The sequence below is a fragment of the Sarcophilus harrisii genome, chromosome 6 (genome assembly GCF_902635505.1).
Source record: "Sarcophilus harrisii chromosome 6, mSarHar1.11, whole genome shotgun sequence".
Taxonomy (NCBI): Eukaryota; Metazoa; Chordata; class Mammalia; order Dasyuromorphia; family Dasyuridae; genus Sarcophilus; species Sarcophilus harrisii.
This window is the reverse complement of record NC_045431.1, coordinates 253,699,415-253,718,343: the sequence shown is the minus strand read 5'-3', so window position 1 is coordinate 253,718,343 and position 18,929 is coordinate 253,699,415. Positions and strand designations below refer to the sequence as shown.

The window sequence follows — 18,929 nt, the reverse complement described above, 5'->3', positions numbered from 1 at the left end:
ATTTTCATTTCTTTGTTGTTGTTTGATTGCTTTTTTCTTTCTCATTTTTTTCCTTTTTAATCTGATTATTGTTGTTCAGCATGTTAAATGTGTAAATATGTAGAGAAGAAATGCACACATTTTTAACATATATTGGGTTACTTGCTGTCAAGGGAAAATGATGGAAAGAAGGGAGGGACAAAAATTTGGAATGCAAGGTTTTGCAAGAGTGAATGTTGAAAACTATCTTTGCATATATTTTGAAAATAAATGAATGAAATTTCAAAAAACTGAAGACTTTTATTATTCAGTGAAGTAGGCAAAAACAGGAGAATAATATATATAATAATAACATTATTAAGATAAATAACTTGGAAAGCCTTAGAACTCGCGTTTAGAGCTTTATTTTATCAGGAATTCTGTTAGACTTCAGATTCAGGGAGCAACATTGTACCCTAAGATGACCATCTGCAATCTAATCATGATAAAGAAAAACTCAGATTTTTATCTGTAAACCTTCTCAATTTATCCTCAGTTGCTTCTCCTTTCTACCTAGAGCTTTAAATTCCTTCCAATGACTTATTTTATAAAATCCTCATAAACTCGGTAATTCCATTTTTTCCCAGTAGTTCTACTTAGCTTCAATTCCACTCTGCGTCTAGTATACACTTTTCTATTCTCATGAATCCATGATATAGCCCCCAATCAAGAGTTCAATGTTCTTTGGATTCAGATTCTGGTGCTCTACAAATGAGACTTCTGATTAGTTACTTGGGAAATTAGAATGGTGTTGGACACTTCCTTTTAATATCTATAGAGATAATTTTATTTAATCAGGAATAATTCCTTTTATTTTTCCATTGCACTTTCTCCACTCACATCCCAATATATTCTTCATCATTCAGGATGAAATGTAGCTTGAGAATAACATTCAGTTTTTGAGGAAACATCCCAGTTGAAGACAAGAAAAAAAAAATAAATTGACTGGGAAAGGGTATTGGAAAAATTAGAGGGCTGAAACTATTGGGTTGATGTACTGAGGTTTGGACTGCTGAGCACTTGAGGCTAAGTACTGATTGGACAATACTCTATGGTCATATGCTTGGAAAATGGTCCTTTCCACTATCCATACTGGCTCAATGATTGGTGTATAGAGGATTATAGGCAGGACTAGAGGGTAGAGTAAGACTAGCCAGGGACACACTCTAGGCAGTAGACAAGGGAGAAGATGGTCATGGAGATTCTGCTTCCATCCTGTTCAATCCTGCATCTGGGGACCAAGAATAAAGATTGAGGGCTGTTGCTTATCCTGACTCCGGCTGATTCTGGGGTGTTCTGGGGTGTTCTGGGTGCTAGTGCAGTCGTTACAGGAAAATATTATTATTTAATAAAGCCATCAAACTCAAGGTTCACAGATTGCCCCCAGAACTACATAAAAATATAATGAGGACATATTTAACAAAATAAATAATAAAAATACAATGTAGATGAGATTAAACATGTAGTTTTCTAAATTAATATGTGTTATATAAGGATTTATTTTTATTTGATTTTGACACTATGATTTTAAAATGTCTCATATCCACTCTGTGAAGGGATTTAAATCACAAAAGTTTGCCTTAAATCCTAGTGGTAAAAAAAAAAATCCTGATGTTCACTGAATAGATGAGTGACAAAATCAATATTTTGCTTTAGGTATAGCACATTGTTACCTGTGTTTAAAACTTTGAATTGACAAGAATTATGAGTCTAAAGGAGAAATTGTTAGGGTATTTACATAGTCCAGAAAAAAAGTTATGAAATTTTAGTCTATGTTATTACCTGAAAATTAAAACATGATCACAAAGAGGGAGTGATATGGAATAGAAGTGATTTGGATATTGAAGGATGTAGAATGTAGATTCAAGAACAACTCTGAAGTTGTGTGTGGGGGTGACTTAATTGATGATATTATGCTTAGTCAGGATTAGAAAGTTTGGAAGACTAGTAAATTATAGAAGTGAATAATTCATTCTATTTTGAACACATTGAGTTTAAAGTGTCTATAAGTGCATCTAGTTCTAAATGTCTAAAGGGAAGTCAGTAGTTTGGGAATGAAGCTCAGGAGGGGTATTAGGACTGGATATATAGCTCTGGGAGTCATCCTAATTGAACCCATAGGAGATAATGAGGTCACCAAATAGAATGTGCTGAGAAAAAAGGACAGGACAGTTTCTTGAGGTACAATTACTTGTTATTCCAATACAGTGTTCCAACTTTTTTTTTTTCTGATTTTAAGCTAAACAGAGGGTTTATTCTGAAGGTGAGATTTTGCTTTCTCACTTTCTTGACTATGCTTTAAAAATCTACTGAAAGAAAACCCATGATGAAACTATTCTTTTATTCTCTCCAAATTATGTGGCAAGTTTCATATTAGCACTTGTTCATAATATGATGATACCATTGTGAAGATGTAAAAATCCAAGAAAATGAACACAGGATATAATAGATTTTAAAGACTGGAGTGAAAAATCTTCTCTATACTCTTAAATGTATTAGAAGGAATCATTGCAGATTTTCAACAAATGTAAGTTTTTCACCATTATGGACAGTTTAAGAACTCCTAAATTCACACTTGAATTAAAAAGGCTATTTGGTATGAATTATAAAATGATTAAATTGAAGCCAGAAAGGAACTGGATTGAAATCTGACACCTGACATTTATTAACTGTGAGTTACTGTCACTTAATTTTTTTTCACCTAAGTCTTCTCATTTATAAAATGGAGATAATAATGCTCACTATCTATCTAAAAATGTAATTATAAGCTTAAATGAGCTCATTAATACAAAATATTTTATCATATTTAAAGGACTTGTTAGTGAAAACTAAAATTAAAACAAATATCTCCTCTTTCTTGGCATTACTTTTTGATATGAATGGTAAGGTCTTTTTCCAAATGACAGTCTTGTAGACTTGGTAGTCTGGAGTTGGAAGTAACTCTTAAGTGTTTTATCCCCCTTGGGCAAGGCTAAGTGGAAAAGTTCTCATTATCCGGGTAACCACTTCACTGTGAAATTTTGGTCTCTGGTATTTTGAATAAGTTCTATTCTCTATTTTGATGTACTGAAAAGGATTCCCAGGAAGAATTATGTACAGTGGTAAGTATAATTATTTTGTAGTGAGATAACCTGATTTTGGATGTTGAATATACCAACATTTATATTTGACCTCTGGTAAGTTGTTCAAAATTTTGGACCTCATCGTTTTTACCTTTAAAAATAAGTTGATGGATTTGGTGAGCACTATATAATTTTTGAGATCTATTTTATCTATAGTCTTATGACTACATTCTGTAACTGATTATTAACATCAATACTTTTACTCTTTTAAAGGAGAAATAAAGATCCTGATTCTGAAACTCTCTCCCTATTAATAGAGATATCTAAATACCTGAGTTATCTTTGCTGAGATACTTGCAATCATAAGAGTAGAAGAAATAATGAAGAGATGGAATATAGAGATTTAAAAGAAACAGTTGAAAGGTTTTGAAATTTATCCATGTTTAGAGAAAAGTAATGCATAATGAACTGGCAAAGAAGAATAATTAGAAACAAATTGGGGAAGAGAAATGAAGAGGAATCGGGAAAGATCAGAGACATGGAAACAAAATCATAAGTATCCAAGTGGAGATGGCATCAAAACCATGACAAAAGTAGTAGGGTCAAGGAATATAGAAGCTAAGAAAAGACCATTAAATTTTGGGGTAACAACATCATTAGTAAACTACAACCATTCAGCTGATAATTTGACTTTAAAGACTCAATATATTTACCCTAAAGAAGAATTAATCTTGAGGGAGGGAAATGTTTGATGATTTTCTTGAATTATGTCAGCATTCTTATAGAAAATAAATGTATTACTCTTCATTTTACTATCCATGAAAAATATAGTTAAAATCAGTTTGTGGGTATTATTGGCAGCAGGAGAGGGGCAATTTTAATTCAATATATAGAAAACCTATAGAAATTGCATAAATCGCCTCACTGTATAATAAGATCCTTATCTAGACAATGGATTCCCCATAGGGTTATTGTCTTACTTCAAGGAAAATTTATAGATGGATTTGAATTTTGAAGAGTGTTGCACTTGAAAAGATCCTTGGAGATCCTTCTAATTCCAATTCTCATAAACCGTCCACAACTAGCATTCTGTACTATACTTTGCACCTATAATCAATATGTCTAAGTTTGAGATCTGGAAAAATGGTGTGTCATTTTAGAAAGATTACAATACAGGTAAAAGATATAAAGCCTGATTTCAATTTATTTTAAATATGACACAATGTTCTCTGAGTCTTACTTTATTCATTTGTGCTAGCAAGATAAATTTCTATGGGCATTTTATATATACATTCTAAACATACATATATACATATGTGAATATGTGTCTTTGTGTATAAACATTTTACTCTAAAAAATTTCAAATTATATACCATTGAAATTCTATAGTACCTATTTTAGAGATGATTTTTTAAATGAGATTAAGTTAATCTATATGTATCAGTCACATAACGTTGATTACTTTTTTCTTCTAAATTTCACAGTGGATTTTACATTTTCTTTAAAGTTATTCCTATGTTCTACGAAACAATATGTCACCTCTGTTTGTCTCAGAATCTGCTTGTCAGAGAAAATCTGCTGCATAGAATTGTTGCACTATCATCTGATTTTCCCTCAACAAGATCCCTCTCTCTGATAGACTACAATAAGAATCAGGGCATACTACATTTTTGATTTCCTTCACAGGATAATTGTACACTATTTCAAAGACCGACTCTTTTTATACAGCAAAATAACTGTTTGGACATGTATACATATATTGTATTTAACTTATATTTTAACATATTTAACATGTATTGGTCAACCTGCCATCTGGAGGAAGGGGTGGGATAAACGAGGGAAAAAGTTGGAACAAAAGGATTTGCAACTGTTAATGCTGAAAAATTACCTGTGCATATATCTTATAAATAAAAAGCTATAATAATAAAAAAAATTAAGAAAGAATAAAAAAAAAGAATCAGGGCATAGGTATAGCTGCTATATTATTTCACTATTCCTAGTATGCCAGGAAGAAATAATATTTGTCAAAACAATGGCTGGCCTTTGAAAGATTTTAGTATGAAATTAACATGAGGAAATTTTTTTTTTTAAACACATTTGCCTTCTCCCTAAAAATATCCTTAACATTCTCTCTAATGGCTCTGTTGGGTAGGGAAAAGAATAATTGGAGTCATTAAAGATGGGAATCAGTAACCTAGAGATAAGGAAACTTTCAGCACTGGAGATCTTTACCAATAGAATAGTTGATTATTAAGATAATTTAATTATTAATTTGTTCAAGATTTAGACATTGGTCCATGTGACACCCTATAATTCTTGGCTTTTCATTGCAGATAAGACAACTCTCATTTTCTTATTCACTGCTTAAACTACATAGATGGATAATGGAAGGAATGTGACTGAATTCATCTTATTAGGACTTACACAGAATCCAAAGATGCAAAAAATAATTTTCATAGTATTTCTAGTCTTATACATGGTAACTCTGGCAGCCAACCTGCTCATTGTGATCACCATTACCACCAGTCATGCTTTAGGTTCCCCAATGTATTTCTTCTTGGCACACTTATCTTTCATAGACACAATTTATTCATCTTCTTCAGCTCCTAAACTCATAATGGATTCCCTCCATGAGAAGAAAGTTATCTCCTTTAATGGATGCATGACCCAGGTCTATGCAGAACATATCTTTGGAGGTACTGAAATCATCCTGCTCATGATAATGGCCTATGATAGATATGTAGCCATCTGTAAGCCTCTCCACTATATGACCATTATGAACAGGAAATTATGTTTCATATTTGTGATTGTAGCTTGGATAGGGGGTTTTCTCCATGCAACTATCCAGATTCTTTTCACAATCTGGCTCCCTTTCTGTGGACCTAATATTATAGATCATTTCATGTGTGATTTGTATCCTTTGCTCAATCTTGTCTGCATGGACACCCATATTCTTGGTCTATTTGTGGCAGCCAATAGTGGTTTCATCTGTCTGTTAAACTTCCTTTTGTTGATGCTATCCTATGTTGTTATTCTCCATTCCCTGAAGAATCACAGTCTGGAAGGAAGACGTAAAGCCCTTTCCACTTGTATCTCTCACATTACTGTAGTTGTCTTATCTTTTTTGCCTTGTATATTTGTGTACCTGAGACCTGTGGTCACTCTGCCTATAGACAAGGCAATAGCTGTATTCTACACTATGATATCTCCATTGTTAAATCCTTTAATATATACCTTGAGGAACACAGAGATAAAAAATGCTATGAGGAAACTCTGGAATCAAAAAGTGAATTTACATAAGAAATAAATAGTATGGTATGGGAGAAAAATAAATCATAGTTATAAGCCTGACCTTAGAGCAATCCTTAAGTAGCCTGGAGTGATGAAATCCTTGGCCAAAGAAAATGAAATCTAGAGGACACTACCTATATTTGTAAATTTTTCGTCTGATTGAAAGCACCTCAGTTTGGCACATAATTAACACAAACATTTTCCTATACATTGAAGATAGTAATTACAATATAAGAAGAAAAATAGAAGTTATTTTATCCAGAAATTCTCAGGGAGCAAAATGCAAAAAGAAAGCAAATACTTATTTTCAAGGTCTAAGACCTTCATATGTAAAGACACATAATGGACCTACAAGTATGTTGTCTTCCCTCTGTTTTTTCTCATAGTGATTTCTTTGAATTCTCTCACCAGGTTAATACTTTTTACAAGTAACATTAGGTGTTTGCTCCCCCAGCAGAGACTATAAGGTGCCTTAGGGTTTCTATTTTATCCCAACAGGATGTGTATTGATATGTCTACTATGTCATTATATGTCTTTATTCAAGAGGATTATATGTCTTGATAATGGTTTATGATATTGAAATTATGATTGCTTTAAACCAATGGTATATAAATATAAACATGAACAATTGGTGGATAATTTTCAAATTTGTCAAAAGAATTTTAGCATCCTATTCAATCATCTCCACTGGTAGCTTGCCATCTTTCTTTATACAAGCCTTATTAAAAAAAAAAAAAATTGAAATGACACTTTTTGCACCAGATAGTTAAAAACCAAACCCCATTCTTCAGGATTGAAGCAGGAGAGACAATTCACCAAATTTTGGATTTTCAACCTGGTACTGAGTTGTGTTGACATCAGTCAAAGAAAAAAAAAAAACATCAATACAAAAAAAAATCTCAAAAAAGCCACCATAGTAAAAGATTTAGACATATTTCAAAACATTTTTGAATTGTATGTAAAATAAATTTTTAGTATTAAAAAAATTGAATTCTAAATATGTTTCATGTCTACCCTTTTAAAACTTTATCATGAAGGCAAGCACTTCAGTACAGGTTACATAAGGTAATCATGCAAAAATATGTAAATATTACTCATACTGTGAAGGAATCCTGACAAGCCTTCTTTTGTTGAAGTTTTTTTTTTTTTTTTTTTTTTTTTTTTTTTTTTTTTTTTTTTTTTTAAGGCATGCTTTGTTCTGTATTCAGACTCAATCATTGTTTTCCCCTCTGGAGAGTGGGATAGCATTTGTCATCACAAATCTTTTGGAATTATCTTGGATCCTTAAATTGATGAGAATAGCTGTCATTCACAGTTGATCATTGTACAATATTGCTCTTACTATTTACATTATTTTCCTAGTTATACTCATTTCACTTTTCATCAGTTCATGTAAATGTTTTTAGTGTTTATGAAAGCATCCTGGTCATCATTTCTTACACAAGAGCATTCCATTACCTCCATTTCTCTATTAATAGGCATCTACTCTAACTCTTTGTCACTAAAAAAAGAGGTGTTATAAATACTTCTGTATATATATAGATCCTTGTATGTTTTGAAATCTCTTTGAAATAATACTATGCAAACAATTTGGAAAAATAGGTAAAGGAGGCTTTTAAAATCTCTTATATGACAAAAAATATGGTACTAATAGCAAAACTAGAAAGAGCCAAAACAGAGAAAGAAAATTACAGATCAATCTCCCCAATGAATATTGATGCAAAAAATTAAATAATATATAAGCAGAGAGATTATACACAATTTAGCAAGATTAGACACTATGACCAAGTAGGATTTTTTCCAGGAACTGTTTCAATATCAGAAAAAAAAACTATTACCACAATCGACCATATCAATAATAAAATCAACAGAAATCATATGATAATAACAATAAATGCAGAAAATGTTTTTGACAAAATACATCATCCATTCCTATTAAAAACACTAGAGAATATAAAGCTAAAGAGAGCTTTCCTTAAAATAATAAGGAGTATTTATTTAAATCAGGGGTAAAACAAGGTTGCCCATTAGCACCACTTTTATTCAACATTGCACTAGAAATGTTGGCTTTAGCAATAAAAAAGGGGAAAGAAAGTAAAGAAATTAGAATATACAATGAGGAAATAAAACTATCACTGTAGATGATATGATAATACAACTAGAAAATCCTAGAAAATGATCCAAAAATATACTGGAAACAATTAGCAGTTTTAGCAAATTTGTAGTATATAAAATAAACCCATACAGATCATCAGCATTTCTAGATATTACTAAAAAAAAGCCCATCAGCAAGAGATAGAAAAAAATTCATTTAAAATAATTATGGACAAAATAAAATATTTGAGTGTCTACCTGCCAAAACAAACCCAAGATTTATATGAACCCAATTACAAAATACTTCTCACCCAAATTAAGTCAGGTGTAAACAATTGGAAAACTACAACTTGCTCATGGGAATATGAACAATTTTTAGATGATGAAACTGCAACTATAGCCATGTGAAAAAATGCTCTAGATCACTGTTAATTGGAGAGATGCAAATCAGAACCATCCTGGGTTATAACTGTGCATGTGCTAACTATATACTGCACATGTGGGACTACATAAACGACTACTATTGTGTGTAGCTGTCTCTTTGACACTTAATATAACTCTGCTTCAATTACAGCACAGGTTGTCACCTTCTTTGTTTCTCAGGAAGGCCCCCAAGACGCCCCCAAGGGGGATGAGAGCCAAACCAGACATTGTCAGCAGGTTCCCTGGCTGAGCTGGAGGGTCTTATATTTCACCCAGAGTTCCCCCACTAACTGTGGCCCTCTACATCTCCCACTTTTTTTTTGTTTTAAATTGAAGCAGGTATACACCAGTAGTTTAAATCCATCAGCATGGGAGGAATCATACAGGCAAATAGTAATATAACAAGCAATAAGAATAAACAAGCTACTATAAAAATCTTCCAAGAATCCCCGAAGGAATGTATAGAAAATATCTATTGTTATTTTTCTTATCCATTGAGCACCCTCAGTGTAAATTTGTGGTCAACTGCTGTGAGTTATTGATATACATACCACAAAGGGAATCCACAGTCACACATATAGCTCTTTCTGAAGCCAAGAGACAGTCCAAAATCAATCTATTGCCAATCACTTCATATGTCAGGGAATCCTATGATTCCTACAGGTTTTGAAGTCCTGCATCAGTCTGATTAACAATTATTTTTATAGTCATGGTGATGTTCATTAGTCAATTGCCATACACATAGGGCTAACAGCCATGCTCTTTCAGTGGTAGACATAGTCAGAGAGGAAACTATCTAATATTTCTTGTGTCTTCCCTTTGTTTCAAGGGTCTTTTCTTTTTCCATCACTTTCAAATGGACAAGACAGATATGGTATGTCAGCACCTATCAGATTCCTTCTCCATCTGTAGACACATAAGCAAACTCTCTGCCCCATGTGGTTAATCTGTCTCACCCCTTCCATTTACCATCATCCAAATCTCTCCAAATCACTTGTTGATTATCTAAAGATAGTGGAGCTGCTTGCATTGACACTGCCCTTCAGGTAGGTTATAAAACCTTCCTGCCAGAGGCAGTGCATGTTCATTTAAAAAAATGATAGTATAAAGAGCTAGGTTTAGAAATTCTCTGGGGTTACATGTGGCCCCCCTTTCTTTTGTTTCTGGAGGCATTACAATGCCTCTTATAATTAGGACATATGAGAAGGGCAAAACTACTGCATGGATGGTGCAGATGGTGTCATCACCCCACCTGCTACTCCTCCTAACCAAGAAGGTGGAGTTGAAGGAGGAGTGTCAGTAAGCAGAGGATACTTAAGGGTGCATGCAAGGGCATAGGCAGAAGTGAAGGAGGGCTGAAAAATGGAGAAGTGCGATGCCCCTCAAACCTTCCAGCACAATATCAAACAATATAAATAAATAAGATACTATAAAAGACTTGCTTAGCTCCATCCCATGCTGCCTACCCTTCGGGCTATAGGTACCAACTCTCTCCTTGTTTTTCTCCTCATACTTCCTTGTTTGACATCTCACACTAAAAACTCCCTCCCTTCCCCCTACTTCTCCCCATAAATGGGATTTCTTAAAGCCAATTGTATTAAATTTTACAGAAGACTTGTATCCTTAGGAATTGAATCAGGACCCATAGCTTTGTAATATTTAATTAGTTGTTCTCCCACTATTTTCCACATCTCTGGCTCCAACCTCTCTGTTACAGAGAGCCACAGAGATGTGTACTCACTCCACAACATTTGAGAACTCAGTGATCTGCATCTGAGTTACCAACAAAACTTGCTTTTCTGTTAAAGCAATTATGTCTTCTTCATAGTTCCCTAGGGAGGGAGGCTCTTTTGTTAGCCCTTGCCTCATTTTGGCTGAGAAACAAAACTGACTAGATTAGTCCCTACCTAAATCTTTCTGCTTGCCTGTCTTTATACTTGCCCTATGTGGGTCACAGGGATTCCTTCCCAAACTCTCTGATCATGAATTGCTGTGAGCCCTGCTTTTCAGGGTCCTGCATTGAACACCGAATGTAATGCCCCATGTTGGGCACCAAAAGTAATGTCCAGGGGCAGTTTGTTGGTGTAGTGGATAGACCACCAGCTCTGAAGTCAGAAGGACCTCAGTTCAAATATGGCCTCAGTCACTTAACGCTTCCTGGAAAAATAACATCACCAATTTCCTCAGCAACAAACAAATAAACAAACAAAAATAAAAAAGTCAATGTCTAGAAAAACTCACTGAAGGATCTTTTTACCAGCACAAGTCCTTGATATTAGAAGAGGAATGAAGTGGTAGCATGGTCAAACATTGAGTCTGTTTATTCCAAATTCCCTCAGCCTTATATATCCTAATACCCTTAACAATAGCACACTGTGCATGAGCACTATGTACTGCTCTTGTGCTAACTATATACTGCACATGCAGGACCACATAAACAACTGCCTATTGTGTGTAGATGTCTCTTTGCTACTTAGTGTAACTCTGCTTGAATGATAACACAGGTTATCATGCTCCTTCACTTCTCAGAAAGGCCAAGATGCCTCCAAGGGGCATGAGAGTCAAACTAGACACCATCAGCAGGTTCTCTGGCTGGGCTGGAGGGTCTTATACCTCACCCAGAGTTCCCCTATTATCTGTGGCCCTCTATAAATCATAAAGAAGAGAAATGGATTTACATGTGCAAGGACGCTTGTCGAAATTCATTTTGGGGTAACAAGACATTGTAGGATGAGTGGATACCCATTGCTTGGGGGAGTGACTGGATATATCATGGTGTGTGAAGAAAATGGAATATTATTGTTCTATAAAAAATAATGAAGAATCTGATTTTAGAGAGGCCTGGAAGGATTTACATGAACTGATGTTAAGTAAACAAGTAAAACCAGGAATATATTGTACACAATAAAAGTATGTGTGTGTGAAGATCAACTATTAAAGAATTGGTTCTTCTCAATGGATCTGTTATCCAAAGCAATCCCAATAGACTTTGGACAGAAAATGCCATTTGTGCCCAGAAAAAAAACAAAACAAAACAAAATTATGGAGATTGAGTGCAAATCAGCACATGCTATATTCAATTCTTTTTTCTGTTTTTTTTTTTTTCTCTCTCCCATGGTTTTCTATACAGCAATGTGTATTAACACAAAAATACACTTAAAACAATTAAAAAAAGAGAAATCTCTTTGTTAACCTAGTAGCTGTACTGCTTTGTAAAAAATGTATAAAAAAAATTTAAAACTCTTTGAGCATAGTTCCAACTTTCTCTCCAGAATAATTACAGTTCACAACTTGACCTACAATGCTTTAGTGTCCCAATTTTCCTACATCCCCTCCAACATCGAAATTTTCCTTTTCTGTCATATTAGTTGATTTCATAGAAATAGTATAAGTTGTATCAATTTCTCTAATCAATAGTTATTTAGAGCATTTTTTCTATGACTCAAAATTGGATTGCTTTCATCTGAAAACTGCCTTTTTATATTCTTTATTTATCATTAAAGAATGAGTTGCATTTTTATAAAGTCTATATATTTGAGAAATGAGGCCTTCATCAGAGAAATTTGATTTACCTATTTTTTTTTATAATTAGGATTACTATATATATCTCTCCATGCTATTTCCACTCTATTAAACTTTCCCATTTTTTCTTTCATGCTGCTCTTCCTAAAAAGTGTTTTGTTTCTGATCAGTGCCTCTTCAAATCTCCTGTGTTCTATCAATGTGATCTTTCTCTCATTCATCTCACATCCTCTAATTGTGTATGGTAAGGAAATATACCTGACTGAGTGCTATTCCCATTTTGAGCTAATTTTGAAGTGATCAATTCAAGAATGGTCCTCCACCACCACTACTCATCTCCTTCTTTATAGTAAAATATTTTTTGTACCTCTTTTATGTCAGATAATTTACTCCATTCTACATTTATCTTCTTCCTGCATTCCACCATATATCCCCTCAATCTATTTTCCAGGTCAGTTTTTAAAATGGACTATTTCCCATTTTATTTTACATTATTTTTCTTTTGCTGTCTCATGGAATCACTAGCTTCAACTTGCTCAATTTTAATCTTTGATGATTTTTTTTTGATGAGCTTTTGTATCTATTTTTATTTTCACTGTTTTCTGAAGTCATAATTGTTATGAAACTTCAGCTGGAGTTTATTACATTTTATTTCCAGATCTTCATTTTAAATCTCTCTATGTGTTTGTATTTCACGTGTGTCTCTTGTAAATAAAATATGATAGATTTTGGCCTCTATTCCACTTCTATGTTATGAATGAGCTTATTTCATTCAAATGTTTAATTATTACTACCAATGTAGTTTATTTCAGCTCATTTCCATAACTTTATTCTTCTTACCTTTTACCCTATCGTTCCTCAGAAATCTATAATTTTTGTTCATTATTCCCCCAACCCACCCTCCTATTTATCATGCCTCCCATTTTCTCTTTTTCCTTTCTCCTCATTGTTCTCTAATTAAGTAAAATGGATTTAAATATCAAACTGAAATTTTATATCTTTCCTTTTTTGAACCAATTCAAATGAGAGATTCAAACATTGCTTATACCACCACCATTTTCCCCTCCATTGTAAAAGCACTTTAACATGTACCTCTTTTATGTAAGAAAATTTTCTCCATTCTATATATTTCTTCTCTCATCTCCCAGTACATTCAAACTGTCTTACTCTTTCATTGGTTTATAAGATGACAATTAGGGGATGTAATCAACTTACACCCATGCTTTCTGTTTACACAACTATATTTTAAGCTCTTTAATAAGATGAAGTTCATAGAAGTTAAATTATCAACTTCATTTAGAAGGGTAAGCAGTTTAACCTCTTTGTTCTTTCATATTTATTTTGTTGTGCTTCTTTTGAGTCATGTTTGAATGCCAAACTTTCTATTCAGCTTTGGTCTTCTCATCAAGAGTGGTTGGAAGTCTTCTATTTCATTAAATACCTATTTTCCCCAAATCTGTTTTTCTAGGTAGATGATTATTGGTTGGATTGCTGTCTCCTTTGCCTTAAGGGATATATTGGTAGCCCTTAATTCCTTTAAAGTGGAAGATGCTATAATCTGTGTGATCCTGACTGGCTCCACACTGTTTGAATTGTGTCTGGCTACTTGAAATATTTTCTTCTTGACCTAGGAGTTCTAATATTTTGTTATAATATTACTGGGAGTTTTTATTTTGGGACTTATTTTGGAATATTGGATTTATTTTTTCTATTCTGCCATCAAAAGTCAAACACAAGAAGACATGATACAATGTTAACCCCAAGAGCATAGATAACTGAAATTAGTAACAATTTAAATTGAAAAAAAAGTTTCATAAGGAGTAACTTTTATATATCTGTACCCCACTAAACTGTCCTTTTCCTCTATCGCTACAATTAATTTGTTTCCTTTTCTTATTAAAAATTAATTTAAAATTAATTAGTTTGCTTGACACACATTGCTTTATGAATCATGTTAGGAGAGAAAAATAAGCAAAAGGGAAAATCCATGGGAGAGATTAAAAAAAAACCCAGAAGTGAACATGGCATGTGTTGATTTATATCAGTGTCCTTAGTTCTTTTTCTGAATACAGATGGAATTTTCTCCTCAATATTGAGATTGCTTTGAATCACTAAAGCACTGAGAAGAATCAAGTTTTTCATAGTTGATCATTGCACATTCTTGCTGTTATTGTGTACAATGCATTCCTGCTTCTCCTATTCTTTTATCTAGAAAACTTCTCTTCAATGGTTTCAAGACGGAACAGGGCCATTACTGGTAGAAGGACTATAAGCAAACTCTGCCCGTTTTCTAATATGAAAGCAACATTTTTGTTCCTTAAAGACCACATAACAGAGACTTGTACAACTTTTTCTCCATTTTCTCAATGAGAATTTCTTGTAATTAAAAAATAGTATCACACTAAAGCACTTATAAGCAAAAGTATTTTTTTTTAAAAAACTACCTAAAGAAGGATATAATAAATCAATAATAAATTCTGACTTGTTCCAAGAGATTGGAGGAGAGAAAAATTTAACCTAGCATCAAGGAAAGAAGGATCAGATACCATGTGTAACTAAAAGATGGAGACAATGAAGTGATGCAGTTAGTAAAGTGCAAGTCTAAAATGAAGAAGATACATTTTCCTGAATTCAAATCTGGTCTCACACACTTACTAACTCTGTGACTCTGCAAAAGTCACTTAACCTTGTTTGCCCCAGTTTATTCATCTATAAAAAAAAAAAGCTGGAAAAGGAAATAGCAAACCACTGCAATATCTTTGCTGAGAAAAACCCAAATGATGAATTGGACATAACTAAAAATGATTGAACAAACTAATTGGAAACTAAAAGAAACATATCTCCCCTGTAAGAGAAATAATCTTGACCACACAAAGTGTAACTAACTAGTTGCACTCTGGTGGATGAAGAGTAAGATCTAAAGATACGTGTTAGGGGAGGAAAAATTTAAAAAAAATATTATTTGCCTCCAAAGTATGATCAGTGTTCCATTGACAGCAATAAGAAATTCTGTTATTAACATTATTAAATATCCAAAGTATGTCATAGAGCCTTCAATGACAATTGCCAATACTTGGTAATTGACATGAATACAAATTATATCAAAAAGGAGAACCTGAAAGTATTTCAAAAGATGACTAAAAGAGACAAAATAATAAACACATTGGGATAAAAGTATTGCTTTTTATCATAGTTACTAATCAAATGTAAAAGAGTGAAAAGAAGAAAACATTTCAGAGTTATTGGATGAGTCGTTCTGGAGAGTGATTTGGAATTGTGCTCAAAAAATTATCGAACTGTGCAAACCTTTTGATCCAGCAGTGTTACTACTGGGCTTAAAGAGATTTTAAAGAAGGGAAAAGGACCTGTATGTGCAAGAATGTTTGTAGTAGCCCCTATGTAGTGGCCAGAAACTGGAAACAGAGTGGATGCCCATCAATTGGAGAATGGCTGAATAAATTGTGGTATATAAATGTTATGGAATATTGTTGCTCTGTAAGAAATGACCAGCAGGATGATTTCAGAAAGGCGTGGAGAAACTTACATGAACTGATGCTGAGTGAAATGAGCAGGACCAGTAGATGATCATATACTTCAACAACAATACTATATGATGATCAACTCTGGTGGGCACAGCCCTCTTCGGTGATGAGATAAACCAAATCAGTTCCAACAGAGCAGTAATGAACTGAACCAGCTATACCCAGCGAAAGAGCTCTGGGAGATGAGTATGAACCACTACGTAGAGTTCCCAATCCCTCTATTTTTGTCCGCCTGCATTTTTGATTTCCTTCACAGGTTAATTGTACACTATTTCAAAGTCTGATTCTTTTGTAGAACAAAATAACTGTATGGATATGTATACATATATTGTATTTAACTTATACTTTAACATATTTTACATGTATTGGTCAATCTGCCATCTGGGGAAGAGGGTGGGGAGATGTAGGGGGAAAATTGGAACAAAAGGTTTTGCAATTGTCAATTCTGAAAAATTACCCATGAATATATCTTGTAAATATAAAGCTATAATAAAAAAAAGAAGTTATTGGATGGTTAAGGAATCATGTCTAAAAGGTATTATTATTAATCTCACCAAAGAGTTTTGTTCTATTAGTATAAAAGAAATGGAAAAGATGACCAAATGGTGGTTAGATGATAACACAGTTAAATGGATTTGGAATTCAATTAATTATGGAAGGAAGCCTTTAGAGATATGATACTCAAAATAGTTTGTGTTTCTTTGATTTCAATATTGCTTTCCTTCCCATGTTCTCCATTCCAAAATCAGCCAGCAAGCTACCCCTCACATATAGCATTCCATCTCCTTTGCAATTCTTATCTTCATCAAATACTATTTTTGGCAAGCTTAGAGTGTCATCTTTTACATGAGATGAGTAGTAATTTCCCATATACTCTCACTGTACAAGGCTCCCTCTAAAATTAGATTTTATTCTGTATATCTTTTTGTATATACTTCTGAATATACATATTTTCCTCTCAAATAAAATGTAAACTTCATGAGAGCAAAAGTGATTTTATTTTTTTCCACTCTATTCACCATGTGAAGCATTTAGTCAATCAACAAACATTTATTAAGTACAATGTCCTTGGCATGGTAGACAATGCCTGAAACAGAAGAGACACATACAAAATACTTGGTAAATTTAATTGATTTTTTAAATGAAAAGTATTTCTATATTGACATTTCAATTTTTGAAAAAAAATCTGATGCTTGCATTACTTGTATAGTATATATTAAAATATGAAAGATATAATACAGTCTTTTCATTGAAACTTTGTCTTCTATTTTTCTTCTATTATTTATTCATAAACTATAATTAAAAATAATTTAAGTAAGCTAATTACATATACTGCTACTAGGAAGGCCCTTTTAGCATTAAAAGAAATCAAACAGGAAAATAGCTCAATGTAGTTTCGCTGAATGCTAAATAAGTTTTTAAAAAGTATATCCTTGAATTTTCCTTGCACTGATCAACAAAATCTTTCTGTGGATATTTTCCATTCTTCCCCGTCACACGTAACTTTGAGTCTGGTAGTTTTATTAGATGGCTATTACTGGGTATTACTGGGCATCCAAAATCTCCTTCTGGCTGAATAATTTCCTGATGGCATTTTTCATTTGAGCATTTCTTAGTGTGTAGATTAAAGGGTTTAACATAGGAGTGATCATTGTGTAGAAAACGGCAACAGCTTTATCAACGGGAAAGGTTGTTGCAGGCCTCAGGTAGATAAAAATGCATGGAACAAAGAATAAGACAACTACAGTAATATGGGAGCCACAGGTGGAGAGGGCTTTGCGTCTACCCTCCAAACTGTGAGCCTTCAGAGAACTCAGGATGACAGCATAGGAGATCATTAAGAGGAGGAAGTTTAAAAAACAGATGAAACCACTGTTGGCTACAACAAATAGTCCAAGGATGTGAGTGTCAGTGCAGGCAAGGTTCAACAAAGGATTTAAGTCACACATAAAGTGATCTATGACATTGGGACCACAAAAGGGTAATTGGACCAGGAACAGCATCTGTATGGATGCATGAAGTAAGCCTCCTATCCACACCACACCCATCAAGAGGCTACGTAACCGCCAATTCATGATGCTCATATAGTGCAGGGGCTTACATATTGCCACATACCGGTCATAGGCCATTACTGTGAGCAGGATGACCTCAGCCCCTCCAAAGAAATGTTCTCCAAACACTTGTATCATGCAACCATTGAAGAAAATGATTTTCTTTTCATAGAGTGAGTCTATAATTAATTTAGGTGTGTTAACAGAAGAATAACAAGCATCTATAAAGGACAGATAGGCAAGAAAAAAGTACATAGGGGAATCCAGACTAGGGCTGATGACAATAGTAATGACAATGAGTATATTACCCACCATTGTTATAACATATATAATGGAAAACACAACAAAAATAATTTTCTGCATCTCTGGATTCTCACTGAGCCCCAATAGGATAAATTCAGTCACATTATTTCCATTACCCATTTATTCCATATAGATGTTAAATTCAAGCAAGAGTTGTTTTAACTGTAAAGAAAGTAAAAAAATTTTTTTTTAGTAAGGGAGCCTTATATTATTGGACTTTGCTCTAGAAAGTTCTCATAGAAAGAGTCTGGTCTGATGATTACATTCATATACAAAATGGCCCTGTCTCTTGGTAAATTTAAATTCATTACCCTCTGAATCTCTGTGCTCTTAAACTTAAAGTGTCTGAGTGAAGAGATATGTGCTTTGGTGCAAAAGTTTCAAAAGTCAAGAGGACTCGGGTTCAAATTCCCCTCAAATGCACACTACTGGAAATTATAGCAGCTATTATTTGCAGAATACTTGAAAAGTACTATTTAATTGGTTTATACTTGTAATTGCTTTATAAAGTAATTTACCGATGTTATCTCATTTCATTCTTATAACAACACTTTGGGATGGATACTATAATTCTACTCATTTTAGAGATAAGGAAATTGAGTTATTTTATCCAAGAAACAGC

General features: G+C 33.4%; 2 protein-coding genes across 4 annotated transcripts; one reads left to right on the top strand and one right to left on the bottom strand.

Annotated features, from left to right (window-relative positions):
* The first annotated feature begins 1,466 nt into the window (after nucleotides 1–1,466).
* Nucleotides 1,467–6,387, top strand: LOC100920666 (olfactory receptor 4C12-like). Of its 2 annotated transcripts, XM_023506391.1 has the most exons (2): nucleotides 1,467–1,480; nucleotides 5,472–6,387. In XM_023506391.1, exons 1-2 carry the CDS (start codon nucleotides 1,467–1,469, stop codon nucleotides 6,385–6,387), a joined length of 930 nt encoding a protein of 309 aa, XP_023362159.1. The 2 variants fall into 2 exon arrangements, with proteins under 2 accessions (XP_023362159.1, XP_003773815.1); XM_003773767.1 differs by lacking the exon at nucleotides 1,467–1,480 and having other exon boundaries at nucleotides 5,458–6,387.
* Nucleotides 6,388–16,765: 10,378 nt separating this feature from the next.
* On the bottom strand, nucleotides 16,766–18,442 carry LOC100923808 (olfactory receptor 4C46-like). 2 transcript variants are annotated; one of them, XM_031941999.1, is made up of 2 exons: nucleotides 17,527–18,427; nucleotides 16,766–16,779 (listed from the first exon to the last, which is right to left on the bottom strand). In XM_031941999.1, the coding sequence occupies exons 1-2, from the start codon at nucleotides 18,425–18,427 to the stop codon at nucleotides 16,766–16,768; spliced, it is 915 nt and encodes a 304-aa protein (XP_031797859.1). The 2 variants fall into 2 exon arrangements, with proteins under 2 accessions (XP_031797859.1, XP_003773824.2); XM_003773776.2 differs by lacking the exon at nucleotides 16,766–16,779 and having other exon boundaries at nucleotides 17,498–18,442.
* Between the last annotated feature and the right edge of the window lie 487 nt (nucleotides 18,443–18,929).

What these genes read in the sequence shown, in the direction of transcription:
- LOC100923808 (XM_003773776.2), bottom strand. Translation starts at nt 18,427, where the DNA reads ATGGGTAATGGAAATAATGTGACTGAATTTATCCTATTGGGGCTCAGT.